The sequence below is a fragment of the Galeopterus variegatus genome, unplaced genomic scaffold (genome assembly GCF_000696425.1).
Source record: "Galeopterus variegatus unplaced genomic scaffold, G_variegatus-3.0.2 Scaffold9824, whole genome shotgun sequence".
NCBI classification, from domain to species: domain Eukaryota; kingdom Metazoa; phylum Chordata; class Mammalia; order Dermoptera; family Cynocephalidae; genus Galeopterus; species Galeopterus variegatus.
Window position 1 is genome coordinate 56196 of NW_007735935.1, and position 12934 is coordinate 69129.

The 12934-nt window shown below is 47.3% G+C and overlaps 1 protein-coding gene across 1 annotated transcript in view; it reads left to right on the forward strand.

The window, feature by feature from the left end:
- The window catches only part of LOC103609586 (triple functional domain protein-like), a 64192-nt gene extending 51552 nt beyond the window's left edge, over nucleotides 1–12640 (forward strand). Inside the window, exons 18-25 of the mRNA XM_008593886.1 lie at nucleotides 1409–1547; nucleotides 2335–2362; nucleotides 2577–2739; nucleotides 2993–3114; nucleotides 5742–5820; nucleotides 7155–7355; nucleotides 9523–9661; nucleotides 10298–12640. Of these exons, the coding sequence (XP_008592108.1) occupies nucleotides 1409–1547; nucleotides 2335–2362; nucleotides 2577–2739; nucleotides 2993–3114; nucleotides 5742–5820; nucleotides 7155–7355; nucleotides 9523–9661; nucleotides 10298–10840 (1414 nt within the window). The 3' untranslated portion in view covers nucleotides 10841–12640. The remainder of the gene's footprint in view (nucleotides 1–1408; nucleotides 1548–2334; nucleotides 2363–2576; nucleotides 2740–2992; nucleotides 3115–5741; nucleotides 5821–7154; nucleotides 7356–9522; nucleotides 9662–10297) is intronic.
- Nucleotides 12641–12934: the final 294 nt, after the last annotated feature.

Below are 12934 nucleotides of genomic sequence, written 5' to 3' on the forward strand. Positions count from 1 at the left end.
GTCAGTGTGTGTCAGTACTGGGGGAATGTCAGTGAAGACACTCATTCTATAAGCTGCAAGTGAAGACCTGTGTGATGCCATCACAGTCACACCTTAGATACTAGAAGGTTAATCAGTTAAAAAGCTCGAAGCCAATGTGGCTGCATTAAGCATTATTGTAAAGAAAACTGAATTTGGGTGCTGGTTTTTAAAACTATTGCCTTCCCTGGATTTGCCAAAAGACCTGTGTGATGCCATCACAGTCACACCTTAGATACTAGAAGGTTAATCAGTTAAAAAGCTCGAAGCCAATTTGGCTGCATTAAGCATTATTGTAAAGAAAACTGAATTTGGGTGCTGGTTTTTAAAACTATTGCCTTCCCTGGATTTGCCAGCCACGTGGTTTCTGGGAGTGGAAGCATTAAAGGACTTTGTGACTTTTGAAGTCTCTGAAAGAGCAGACACAAAGGCACTGATGCTGTCATGTCCTCTCCACACGTGGCTGTCGCCTGACGAGGTTTGCAGCACAGGCTGCATCTCCAGCCACGGCTCCCACACCCTCAGGGAGGCTGCAGAGGGCCTCCCTGCTTTTTCTGTGACAGTCCCTCGTCCTGTTTCTCCTTGATGTGCAGAAATATATGTTTTAGTACATTGTTTGGGAATCCCATTTGACATCTTTTTGTATGTCAACCATACCTCAGTAAAGTGGTTTTAAGACAAAGCTAAGAGGAAAAAATCCATTTTATATACTTTGTTTCCTCAAAACATATTCTTAGGCTGTATATTATTCAGGGTTCTCTGACTAGAGAAGCAGAACCAACAGGGTGCATGTGGATACACATATAGGTACAGATTTATCATAGGGAGTTGGCTCATGTAGTTATGGAGACTGGCATGTTTGCATCTGTTGCGTGGGCCAGCAGGCTGGAGACCCAGGAGTGCCAGTGGTGCAGATGAGGTCTGAAAGCAGTCTGCTGGAGAATTCCTTCTTGCTTGAAAGGACCCTCCTTTTGTTCTAAGTCCTTCAAATGATTGGATGAGGCCCACCCACAGGGAGGGCAGTCTGCTTTACTGTACTGATTAAAATGTGAATCTCATCCAGAAACATGTTTACAGAAACACCCAGAATAATGTTAGAACAAATATCTGGGCACCCTATGACCCAGTCAGGTTGACACACAAAATTAACTGTCATAAGTACCTTTATATTTTAATCATTAAAATTTGGTTTAAGAAATTGTTGATTTCATTTCCTGGTTCTTGAGAATTACAGGGAAGTTTTCTTTAGCATAGGCGACTGTTACTAGAGGATTTTCAGCTGCTGTATATATGCATAAGTTGAATATTCAGCTTTTCTCTAATATTTCCAGGTATCATTTGCTGAGCGTTGGAGAAGCATAATACTAACAATGTGTTCTTTTGCCGCTAGGAAGTCAACATCTTGGCACACAGCACTCCGTTTAAGAAAAAAATCTGAGAAAAAAGATAAAGACGGCAAAAGGGAAGGCAAGTTAGAGAACGGTTATCGGAAATCACGGGAGGGACTCAGCAACAAGGTATCTGTGAAGGTGAGTGTGGCGTCTCCAGGAAGCTGTGTTGCCCTCCACGAGCAGAAGGACTCAGCGAGGGGGCAAGACGCTGCACGGACCTGGAGCCTGGGTTGGCTTGGGCACGTCTCCATCTACCACACCGCCCTCCTCTGCCCTGCTAGCAGCATCCGGGGGTCTTGCTAGAGGGTTCATCTGGGACTGTGCTAGCTGGCACAGGGATGCATGCTTCCTACAAGGAACATGGTTAGGTTCCCAGAGCTAGCACAGAGACTGGATTCTCAGAAGCAGTGCAGAGAAGCTGTGGCTCAGACTTCCTTCATTGTTTCAGCCTTAGAGCAGAGGGGCAGTGACTGATGCAGGACACAGCTTCATTGGCTCTAGCAAATTCCCCTGGAGGTAGCAGCAGCCAGTTTTAATCCTCTATGATCAGACTGCTTAAGACTGTGCGGGTTTTGCCTGGAGAAAAAGAAAATTCTCCTGAAAGGGTGTCCAAGCACTGGGGTCAGGGCCCTGGCCCTTCTGCAAAAGGAAGGGATCTGAGGACCACATGGACTCAGCATATAGGATGAGAAAAACTGACATCTTCAAGTTTAAGCGGCATTTTCGTGTTTGTGGGTATTAAGGAAAATACAGTAGTATGTCATGAAGCTTTTGGGTGTAGTCAAAACATGCTCTATTTTGACAACACCCAGGCAAGCCAATTTTTACTAACCTTTTAATAATAATTATAGTCCTGTAATAAAAGTAAAATACCTTCAAATAACTCATGTTTTTGGTTAATTCTTGTTTGCTTTTTCTATTTCAGCTTCTCAATCCGAACTACATATATGACGGTGAGTTCTATTACCTTTTCCTTCTCGTCTTGGGGACTTTATAGGTCTGCAGGGCATGTTTCAGAACTCTCAAGTGTAACCCCTGGAAATGGGTTTTCTGTGGTGTTCAGGGATTGGGAGGCAGTTTAGGTCTTGTTAGTGTGTTAGGGATGCGTCAGTGGCATGGCAGAGGAGCCGAGGGTGACTGGCATTTACCGACTCTCCTCTCTTGCAGTTCCCCCAGAATTCGTCATTCCCTTGAGTGAGGTCACATGTGAGACAGGGGAGACCGTTGTTCTTAGATGTCGAGTCTGTGGCCGCCCCAAAGCTTCGATCACCTGGAAGGGCCCTGAGCACAACACCTTGAGCAACGACGGTCACTACAGCATCTCCTACAGGTGAGGGAGGCCCGCTGGGGTGGGTTTCACGGCCAGGAGCACGACCTGGTCATGTGTGACTGGAAGCTTCCACTCCTCCGTGGCTGATGTGAGGATCACCCAGGTTGCCTTCGGCATGCTCACTCCTTCCATGAGGGCACTTATCACAGCTGGCCGTGCCATACGAGCTGATTAAAACTCGTCAGTCCTTGAGCTAGAGCTGGCAACCAGGTGCTGAGCTTTCTGACGCCCAGTGTGTCTCATCTGTGGGTAGTGACTTGGGGGAGGCCGCTCTGAAGATCGTCGGCGTGACCACGGAAGACGATGGCATCTACACATGCATCGCTGTGAACGACATGGGCTCCGCCTCCTCCTCAGCCAGCCTGAGAGTGCTAGGTAAGCCACCTGAGCGTGGGGCATACCTCCCCGGCGTCTCCTCAGGTCCAAAGAACCCCCACGCTTGACTTGGCTGGAAATATAGAGCACTAAGTCACTCGTCGGGCCTACGCTTGACATAGGTTGATTTCAGAAAGCGACAGTTGTTGACTGATCTCTGACTAGCGTCACTAGCGTTTGGCGGAGGCCGGCTGTGCAGTACAGGGCGGCCGGGAGTCCTCATCCATCCTGCACCTGCTCCAGGGGTGGGAAGCTGCTTCCAAGGGGGAAAATAAAACTCCAAACTAAAAGGCGAATTGAGTCCTAGAGCACCCTGGGTGTAGACAACAGAATTTGTCGTAGAACTTTTATCCCGTATATTTTAACCTCATTAAATCAGAGAAAGGACATGCTCTGATCTTTGGCTCATGGCACAAGACAAAAAAATCTTGAAATTGAGAGTAAAGAATCACTGATTTTCTAATTTTTTTTTAAATTGACATATAATTGTGTGTCTTTATCATGTACAACATGATGTTTTGAAGTATATATACACTGTGGAATAGATTAATCTAGCTAATTAACAGATGATTACCTCATGTAGTAATCATTTTTGTGGTGAGAACACTTCTCCACTGTATTGCATTTTTCAAGAATACAATTTATCATCATCATTAACTCTAGACACCATGCTGTATAACAGATCTCTTGAGATTCTTTCTCCTAACTGTAATTATATATCGATTTTCTAATTTTTTAGAACATACCACAGAAATTATAGGTGATTTTTTTTAGTAAGTCACTAATGAAAGCTAAGGGTGATTAGAAAGATGTAAGACTGTTCATGCCATGGAGCTAGAGTGGGAAAATCATGGAAAAGGAAGAGCGTGATTATCACCATCTGCAGTCTCTTAAAGGTCATTAGAAGAGTTATCTGATCAGGCAGACTATTGATCGGTCTTGTACCCATGAGGACACACATGTACGGGCCCCATAACTGTACCCTAGAGAAAGACACAAAAATAGAGCCCTGTCGTGCCACAGTCAGGGCCATGGTTTCTATTAGTGAAAAAAGAGGAGGTGTGGTTTGGAGGAGCCAAGGGGCTGCTGGTCACTGTGATGCTGTTTCTTGATCTGATTGGTAGTTGAAGAGCTGGCATTTATGTTTGACACGCTTTCTTTATACTTACAATGCTTGAGTAAAAATGTTTATTTAAAGCATAACAGCAGTAAGCAAGTCCTGTCAGTACAAAAGGAAGAGTGGAAAGTATTGTCCTTATGTAGGTAAAAGTCCAGCATTTCTTAATGGGATTTGGTAGATGCTTCAAAATTGCCTAGTGAGATAACTTTATTCTTCTAAATCAGTGCTTCGTAACCTATGGGAGAAGCCATGATCAGGAAGGCATTAGCTGTGACTTAGTGGCACATCAGAATCACCAGCCTTAAGGTTTGTAAAGCATTTCAGAGGAGTGAGAATGGGCTAGTATTAACAAGAAAGACCACAGAGTAGAATGTGTCCTTTGGCATAAGTGATTGAAATGAAGTCATTGCTCCCTGTGTCTGCCCATCAGTGAGTATTTAGGGCTTTGGCAGGTGTGTGGAAGGGGGATATTTTGGTTTCTGTGAGGTTTCAGAGATGGATCCAACATAGGTTCATTTATGGTCAAGTAGGGCCACAGTGCTGGCCTGGAAGCAGGCGATACCCCAGCAGAGGTTACAGGAGTGACCTCCAGTCATGACTGATTCGGGGAAGGCCCCTGGAGGAGGTGACGTCCCCCATGGAGCTGGGAAGGACAAATCAGATTGTGCTTGTTTAAGGAAACCATTCCCGGTGACAACCTAGGCAGAGGTGAGAGAAAGCTCAGGTGAGGATGGGATGAGCAGATGCTTTACCTGGCTGCAGAACAGGGCAGGTGAGGACCCACATGGAGAGAGAAGCTAGATCGATAGGGTCGAGAGAGCTGGGCAGCCATGGAAGGCTCAGGAGCGTGGCAGAAGCTGTGCCTCTGGGGGCTATCTGGTAGCTGGGACGCTTGGGTGGGACACACGGCTTAATGCTGCTTTTTGTAGGAACACTTTATTAAAAATAAAGGATACCTTACTTCCCTGTAGGCATGTATAATACTAGTTCCTTACTGACAAGTGGTTTACAGCTGGCACTTATAAAATAAAATTCTATCCGTGTTTACAGTGTATTTATGATATATTAGCCATATGAACCCTTTGAACGTTAAGTAAAGATAGTGCACTCTTGATTTCTCATGGCCATGAGAGGAGACGTTGAGATGAGGGGCCAGCCTAGCTTTGAGGCAGTGTGGCCGGGTGAACGGGAGGGGACTGACTCCAGCAACGCTGTCCAACAGAGAAAATGGACGCCACATGTACAACTTAAAGTTTTTCTAGCAAGCATATTTTCAGTTCAGTATATCCAAAATATTTGATTTCAACATGAAATCAATATTTTAAAAACACTTCCTATTTTGTATACCGAGTCCCAACACGCAGTGTGTACTTTACACTCACGGCACATCCATGTCACGTGCTCAGCCACCAGTGTGGCTGCCGTGTGCAACAGCGCAGGTCTGTAGACTTCTTACCCGAGGAGCTGCGCACGGGACGAGCTCAGGGAGACGCTGCTCTTCTTGCAGGTCCAGGGAGTGATGGGATCGTGGTGACCTGGAAGGACAACTTTGACTCCTTCTACAGTGAAGTGGCTGAGCTTGGCAGGTATGATATAAAGCCTAGAGCCCTTCCCAAAGATCAGAATGCAAGATATAACACACAGTAAGAATACACCAGTAACGTGAAACTGTGTGTTTTGCCGGCAGTTTGAAATTCTGTGTCCTGTATGTGAAGTGTAACCTGTAATTGCCTTTCGATAGTAAACACTGGGGAAGTACAGAAGCCGTTTTCAGCCAGGTTCCAAGAGAGAATGAAGGCCTCATGCCATGAGCCATCCATTGATGGAATGACTTAGCTTCTCGCCTGTGCATCTAGAATAGCTGTGTAACATCCTTGGGAGAATTCAGAGAAGAGTCACTCAAAACGCTTCTTGTAGGACTGAATTCTCTCCTGGAATCCCAGTTGAGAAAGGCTGAGTGTACCCGTCAGGTTTCAGCTGTGCATGGAGATTTAGAAGCATCGCACCACAATTAGATGGAGTGTCGAGGTCCTCTTGCACAAACAAGGAAAGAGGTTTCAATGTGGAGGGACTGTTTTTCTCCAGCAGGAACAGCCAGGGCTGGGCAGTGGCTCGGCAATGCCATGAGACATCCGGCTTCTCTGCCATCCTTGGCGCGTCCAGGCATCACGGCCTATGCAGCAGGAGGAGGAAGGCCAGGACGCGTGACAGCTGAGCTGGTCTCTTTTGAAGCGCTTTCCAGGAAACTCCTCCCAGCAACCTCCTCTTAGATTCCCGGGGCCAGACTGGGTCACACGGCTCCTCTTAACGGCTCTGTCAGTTACCTCTAGCTGCATAACAAGTCACACCAGCACTTGCTGTCTTACAGCAGTAGTGACGTGTCACCCCTCACAGTGCTGTGGGTGGACTGGGCAGTTGTCCTGTTCGGCTGTCCTGGGCTCAGTCATCAGATGCACTCGTGCCTCCCTCACATGCCTCAGGCCGTGTCTGGGACACTGGCCTCTTTACACATCAACTCCCCGGGCTTCCTCACTTGCTGCTGGAAGTGTCCAAAAGAGCAGAAGCAGAGGTCACGAGGCCTCTCCAGGCCCAGCCTCCAGAGTCAGCCCCTGCTGCTCCGTGTCCTGTGGGTCAGGACCAGTCACCAGCAGCCCAGCAGGAGAAAAAGACCCCACCTCTCGATGGGAGAAGTAGCAAAGTGGGGTCCGTCTTTACCCAGTCCGCCACATCTGCCACGTTCTGTGGTCACAGGAAGCCACGGGGCCTGCCCAGACATAGATGTGAGGAAATCGGGGCTCCTTCCAGGAGGGAGGCGCAGGGCCTTCGGACAGGGATTCATTTCATTTAGGGTCACAGAGTCTTTTCTCCTTGACATACCTCAGAGTCCTCTGAAAATGATCTTCTCCACGTACTTTTACAGGGGCAGATTCTCTGTCGTTAAGAAATGTGATCAGAAAGGAACCAAACGAGCAGTGGCCACTAAGTTTGTGAACAAGAAATTGATGAAGCGTGACCAGGTCACCCATGAGCTTGGCATCCTGCAGAACCTCCAGCACCCCCTCCTTGTTGGCCTCCTGGACACCTTTGAGACCCCCACCAGTTACATCCTGGTTTTAGAAATGTGCGTACACACCTGACCTCCTCCCCATCTTTGTAGCCCACAGCCTCAGCTGCGAGTGGTTTTCTTGTTTTTGTTTGTTCTCTAGGAAGGCTAGAAACTGGGTTTTTAGAATCCAAAGAAATTCTTAAAAACATGTTTATAGTCAGAGCCCGCAGTCTCAGAGCCTTCTAGTCGTGGCAGAAAGAAGCATTGCCTTCAGCGCGTACCACTCACACGGGAGCATCGGGCTAGTGTCAGAACTCCCAACACACGAGGCTCTGCCGGTCCTCAGCCAGCCCTTGCAGACCCACCTGGTGTCCCAAGGTCCCAAGAGGCCAGGCCATCTCTGTCCCAGCTCAGGTGGGGTGCTCCTGGCGTCTAGTGGGTAGAAAGGCCAGGGCAGCTGCTCAACCTCCTACAAGGCCAGGACCGCTGCACAGCAGATTGACCTGGCCCCAGACGTCAGCAGCGTGAGGGTGGAGAAACCCTGCAGCTGGGCAGTCTCATCCGTGTGCAAGACCTTTGCATTTAGCTTCTTAAAAATTCCTATCCTCCTTTTTACGGAGAGTCATTTCATACATTTACTTGGATTTTACTTCTTTTCCACTGGCAAGGGTCAGACCCGTTGCCACCGTTTGGGAATCTGCACGCATTCTTCCTGGGAGAGCAGGAACAACAGGACCTCTCCCCAGGATCGCGCAGGGACAGGCCTGCTGCGACAGTGGGGCTTACATCAGGACCCTTCTTGCAGGGACTCTTTAGGCCTGTGCCTGGTGTTCTGTTTATTATGTTCTTGTTCTTAAAGAGACATCAGTGCTACCTCACAGTCTTCACAGGGCAGGGTTGGCACCCTCAGTGCCTGGGGAGATGGTGGGTGTCTCAGGGGTCCTGCCCGCTAGGGCTGTGTGGCTACTTTCCCTAGAACCTGAGGGGGCCTATGTTCCAGCCCCACTCTCTGGGATTGAAAACCCATCACGTGGCCACAGGGCAGGTGGCCGGGCCTCCCTCTCTACAAAGAGGACTCTGGTCTCCGTCCCTGCCCCTCCACTCATGAACTCTTTTTCTCAACCTTGATGTCCTTCAAAATCATGACTATTTTGGAGTGTTGCTGTGGGGCTGGCAGGAGAGGGTCTGAAGAGCTGATGTCCCAACTGAGTCTGGCCTGGGAGCTCCTTCCCGGCTGTAGACACAGGACGACCAACAGCCCCTGCTCCTTCTCCCCAGGGATTTTGAATAAGAACTATCACTTGATCCTAGTCAGAAATCAACTCAAAGGCCTTTTCTGGTGTAAAATTTTCCATTTAGGGTGTAAAATTTCAGTGCTTTCAGCTGTCATTCTGGTCACTGGAAAACTACATGATTTGGTCTCACCATATGTTAACAGGATTTATTTTCATAACAAATTACTACCAGAGTCTCATTGATCACTCTCCTTTACTAGACAGGTGGCTGATCGTCCTATAAATTTCTCTTTTGCAAACAAGGGCGGCATTAGGCCAGTGCTCAGAGAGGCCCAGCCCAGACCACCTCTATCCAACTCTGGCTTCTCTACCTGTGAACTTGGGAAAGTTTCCTACCTTCTCTGTGCCTCAGTTTCCTCATCTATAAAATGGGGACAGTGAAGCACAAAGAGTCATGAGGATTAAATAAATTGATAGAAGGTATTTAGTCCCTGGCACGTTAGCAGCGTGTGTAAATGCTTTTTAAATACTAAAAGTGATTTCTGAGTGGGAAGACTTTTGAGTGCCACATTCATCATTTACTGTGTTGTGTTATTGGCTGATTCTTTGCTTATATTATCTCACTCAGTATTGACATGGCCCATTTTACAGAGGGGAAGCCAAGGCTCCAGGGGGCAGGTAACTTCCTCCCTTCCTTCAGCAGATGCCTGCAGAGTGGCTGCTGCAAGCCAGGATATGGCCCAGTAGCTCACCCATGCCATCCCCTCCATCAGCAGAAGCAGGGCTGGGTCCCCGACTGCTCTGTTCCCCACTGGCATCTCCACAATGAGCTCCAAAAAAAAATCACCCTCCTTGTCTAGTTGTGCCTTCAGGTGGAGGTACGACCCTAAAATAGTGGTGAAACACTCATAATGGGGACATTTTCAATGTGTTTATTTCTTATTGGCCTGAAGAGTTGTGTACATTGAAGAACATCATGACAGAGTCACTCTTTCCTCCCTCTGTAGGGCTGACCAGGGTCGTCTCCTGGACTGCGTGGTGCGATGGGGAAGCCTCACTGAAGGGAAGATCAGAGGGCACCTGGGGGAGGTTCTGGAAGCCATCCGGTACCTTCACAACTGCAGGATAGCACACCTGGACCTAAAGGTCAGCGGGCCCCGGGGCCGGATTAGGGCAGGTCTGACCAGGCCGAGCTCAGCCACATGGGACGCGGGAGGCCCTCTCATAGCCTGACTTCTGAAGGCAGGCCAGGAGCCCTGCAGGAGACTGGGGACAGACAGGGATGGGTGGGAATGGGAGCACTGATTCCTGACCTCTGTCTCCGAGAGTCTGTATTCAGCAGTGTGTGGTCCGTAATGGTAACGTACTGACTGGTGAACATTCGTGATCCTCCAGTGTTTCGTGAGACTTTCAGAAAGTTCCTATGGGTTTTGCGCAGTGGGTATGGGACTGGGTCAGTGGTAACTTAGAAGGGGAAGAGAGTATTCCTCTTAGTGCCAGGAGGAAACGTGAATACCCAGCCTCATAGACTGGCTTTGTTTAATAAGGCTCCTTGGCCCTTAGATTTCCAGAGAGCTGCTCTGCATCGAGCCAGGGCAGCAGTTCCTCTAGCGCTTTTTTCCTCCTTACATGCTGAGGGGTCCTTCCTGTTGTGCACGTGAAGTTTGTTGTAGCTGACTTTGTGCATTCCTTGTACCTCACCACAGACTCCTGACAGTCATCACAAATAAGTTTAAGATTGGGCTTGTTTGAAAATGACAGTTGTCTTATCCTGTATTCTAGCCTGAAAATATCCTGGTGGATCAGAGTTTAGCCAAGCCAACCATTAAACTGGCTGACTTTGGAGATGCTGTCCAACTCAACACGACCTACTACATCCACCAGTTACTAGGGAACCCGGAATTTGCGGCCCCCGAAATCATCCTTGGGAACCCTGTCTCCCTGACCTCGGACACATGGAGTGTTGGAGTGCTCACATATGTCCTTCTTAGCGGCGTATCCCCCTTCCTGGATGACAGTGTGGAAGAGACCTGCCTGAACATTTGCCGATTAGACTTTAGTTTCCCAGATGACTACTTTAAAGGAGTTAGCCAGAAGGCCAAGGAGTTCGTGTGTTTCCTCCTGCAGGAGGACCCTGCCAAGCGTCCCTCGGCTGCACTGGCCCTCCAGGAGCAGTGGCTGCAGGCCGGCAATGGCAAAGGCACGGGCGTCCTCGATACGTCCAGACTGACTTCCTTCATTGAGCGGCGCAAACACCAGAATGATGTTCGACCTATCCGTAGCATTAAAAACTTCTTACAGAGCAGGCTTCTGCCTAGAGTTTGACCTGTCTCGAAGTTCTTTCTCATTCTCTTTCACCTGCCAATCAGCTGTTAATTTGAATTTTGAAGAGAAACAAATCAACCGAACTGATCAGCTGCCGGTATGTTCATCGTGTGAAATTGCATTCCAAGTGAGCTGTGCTCAGCAGTGCTTGGGACTCAGAGCTGCAAGCTGCGCTGGGGTGGAGGACCTTCGCTTACACTCTGCCGGAGGCAGAGATCGCATTGCTGTAACACAGTATTTTATTCAGGTTTCTGCAAAAAATAAAAAGATACTTTTTTACATGAACATGAATAGAATTTTGCAAATTTAACATTTTCAAGATTTATTCAAGGATACAGAATGCCTATGTTCAACCACTGGTGTTAACGAACAAAACAAAGATACTGTACATCTCTGGGGAAGACTCACCCAGGTGGCGGCTGCTCCCACAGCCTCGGCTAGAGCTCGGTGTTCACCTGGCCCAGGGCTTTTCCAGCCATCTTGTCTGTGCGCGTCTCACCGGACGCCAGAGGTGGCTTCTGAAACATGCATTGAACCTCAAACTTTTACATAAAATAGAATGAATTGTTTTGCTCTGATGAAATGTAGGCCTTACTTGTATATAAGACTGTTCCTGCCTTCAGTCTGTCATCGCCCCACCTACCTTCCCTTCCCATACCCACCCATTGCCTGGGCCTTCTCGGGGAGTCCAAGGGTCTGCCAATCAAATGAGAACATCAGGTTGGGTCCTGCCCCCACTGTCCCCTTCCCCCAGCCCCACCCCAAGCCGTCAGTCAGATTGTTGAGCAGTATACAGTCAGATGAAAATACTGTAAATGCACTCACTGGGGGTTTTTTGGTTTTATTTCATATCATGTGCAATGTTGTGGCTTTAACATTTTATGCAACTATTTATGAAGACCTCTGTTGTATCTGTAATAAATATATAGAAAAAGCACATACTTCGTACAGTGAGCTTTATGGTTTTGTGTGTGTGCTGGGGAGGGGTGGGGCGGGGTGGGGTAGGGTAGCAGCCCTGTGCCATCGGTTCCAGGAGACTTAACTCTTCGTGACATTTGTTGGTTTTGAGGACTGTAAAAAGTGATTTCATACTCTGAATATAAAACTGGATAATAGGGTAATGTTTTAAATTTTATTATGCTATTATTCAGAATGCCAAAGTATTATTTTTTTTTTCTCCAAAATCAGTCTGGACATTTACTACTTTTTAGACTTTTTGAAGTGCAACTTTCTGTACAAAAATTGGCTGGATTTTGAGCTTTTGGTAAGAAATAAAAGCCAATTAAGCACTAGCCGCCCTGAGGCTGGTACCCCATGCCTGTGTCACTGTGGCAGAATTCATGCTGGTGCGAAGAGTCCTTTCCATAAAAGAGGTTGGGTTTCTGGGCACTCTTGAATTTTTCTGGATGTCTTTTTATCTTCGTTGTGTGAAATACACTAAAAAAGAGACCAGCCTGCTTCTACGCCAGCCAGACACCTGGGTCTTGAGCCATAAACTGGCATAGTTAAGCTTTGCAGCTTCCAATGTATTTTATTTATTCTTTTGTTGGTTTTTTGTTTGTTTGTTCTTGTAAAATTGTACAGAAACTTTTTAAAAGAAATTGGATTCAAAACTGGATGTGTATTCGTAACCTCATGACTTTTATTTGTGTATTGTTTCTTTTATTTCAGTTAAATTTTTACATTATTTTGCATGTATATTTCTTTGTACAGAGACCTTACATGTTTACACAGTATGATGTGATGTAAATATTTTATTTTGCCATCAGTTATTTTAAAAAATTAAACATATTTGCCTGATTTTTGTGTTAGGCCTTTTATTTAAATTGGTCACTGTTGAGTCGGAAATAGAAATCACTGAGAGAGAGACTGAAACAGGCCTCATGGCGGGGGGGGGCAGGGTGGAACATTCTGGATTTGGGAATCTGCTGTACATAGCCAGAAATGGGAGTTGGTCAGGTTCTTGCAGACTGCTTCACAGACACCAAACTCAGTACACTGGTGTATAACTGGAATGTGGACTGTTTACAGTGGGGCTGTAGCTCCTCCTGGTTAGAATATCTGAGGCACCCCCCGTTTCCTGGTGAACGTAGA